The following is a 1,382-nucleotide window of genomic DNA, read 5'->3' on the forward strand; positions in this document are numbered from 1 at the left end:
AAAAAAAAAAAAAAAATCTCGAGATGTGTTGAGCTTATGTTGGGATTCTCCGGTTGATTGGTTCTGTCGGTAGGGGTATCTTGTGTTTTTTTTTTTTTGAATTTTTCAATTTCTCCGAAAGACTTAGCTTTCGGAGATGAGTGGGTGTTTGCCCTGCTTTGGATCTTCGGCTAAAGACGCTGCTTCCAAAGATTCGGTTAAGAAGGAAGTTTCAGCTAAAGACGGCTCAGTTACTCAGTCTCACCATGTCAGCTTAGGTGACTTTTTTTTTTGTTCTTTTTTTTTCTTTTGGGATCTGTTTGAGTTTTCGTGTCTTAGATCGATTTGAGTTTCTGGGTTCTCATAAAGTTTGTACCTTTACTAATGATTTGGATATAAATGTTGATACTTTCTGAGTTTCTGGCTATGGAGTTTCTCGACTTTTAAATTCCTGAGATCTGATGCGTTTTGGGATGTTTGATTCTGCTTTTACGATACAATTTAGCTCCAAATTCTTGTCTTGTGTCCAGCTTATGTTGAGTTCTCTGTTTATGGAATGCAATTAGGAGATGCCAAACTAGATTACTCAATTCTATTCAACTAACAATGAATCATAATTATGGTAGCTCCAGGGTTTCTGAAATAAAGAGTTATTAGTGATAAGGATGTCTGTGCTTGTTGTTGACATCACTAGTTTAACAATTGTAGAAATGAAGACCGGTGAATCTATTTTCCTGTACATTGAAATTTGAATGTGGAAGAGGTACTAACAATTCATTTACTTTGTAGATAAATCAAAGTCTCGACGAGTTCTTGAACAAAAGAAGGAGTTAACTGCTCCAAAAGAAGGGCCAACCGCTCATATCGCTGCACAAACGTTTACTTTCCGAGAGTTAGCTGCCGCAACTAAAAACTTCCGACCGGAATGTCTTCTTGGAGAAGGAGGTTTCGGACGTGTTTACAAGGGTCGTCTAGAGACCACAGGACAGGTGAAGTTCGTGAATCAACTAACAGAATCATATCCTATGTTAAAATTTTCATGATGATAAACTCGTCTACTAATTGGATTTTATGTTTTTTCAGATAGTAGCTGTTAAACAGCTTGATCGAAACGGTCTACAAGGAAACAGAGAGTTTCTTGTAGAGGTTCTTATGCTAAGCCTTCTGCATCATCCCAATCTTGTCAATTTGATTGGTTATTGCGCTGATGGTGACCAGCGTCTTCTTGTCTATGAGTATATGCCACTAGGATCATTGGAGGATCATCTACACGGTAAGAAACATTAGCATTTTTATTGAAACTACCATACACAGAAACCATGACATGGTCTACCGTATTGTAAATTATAATAGGATGCTTTGTTATTGTATTTGATATGTTGGGATAGTCTATAGCTTTTCTT

The 1,382-nt window shown here is 37.1% G+C and overlaps 1 protein-coding gene across 1 annotated transcript in view; it reads left to right on the plus strand.

Annotated features, from left to right (window-relative positions):
• Positions 1 to 1,382, plus strand: part of LOC104735924 (serine/threonine-protein kinase CDL1-like) — a gene marked incomplete in the record, with an annotated part of 5,516 nt that continues 4,134 nt past the window's right edge. The window contains 3 exon segments of the mRNA XM_010455811.2: positions 1 to 257; positions 769 to 968; positions 1,063 to 1,252. Of these exon segments, the coding sequence (XP_010454113.1) occupies positions 137 to 257; positions 769 to 968; positions 1,063 to 1,252 (511 nt within the window).

The sequence above is a fragment of the Camelina sativa genome, chromosome 13, assembly GCF_000633955.1.
Source record: "Camelina sativa cultivar DH55 chromosome 13, Cs, whole genome shotgun sequence".
Classification (NCBI taxonomy): domain Eukaryota; kingdom Viridiplantae; phylum Streptophyta; class Magnoliopsida; order Brassicales; family Brassicaceae; genus Camelina; species Camelina sativa.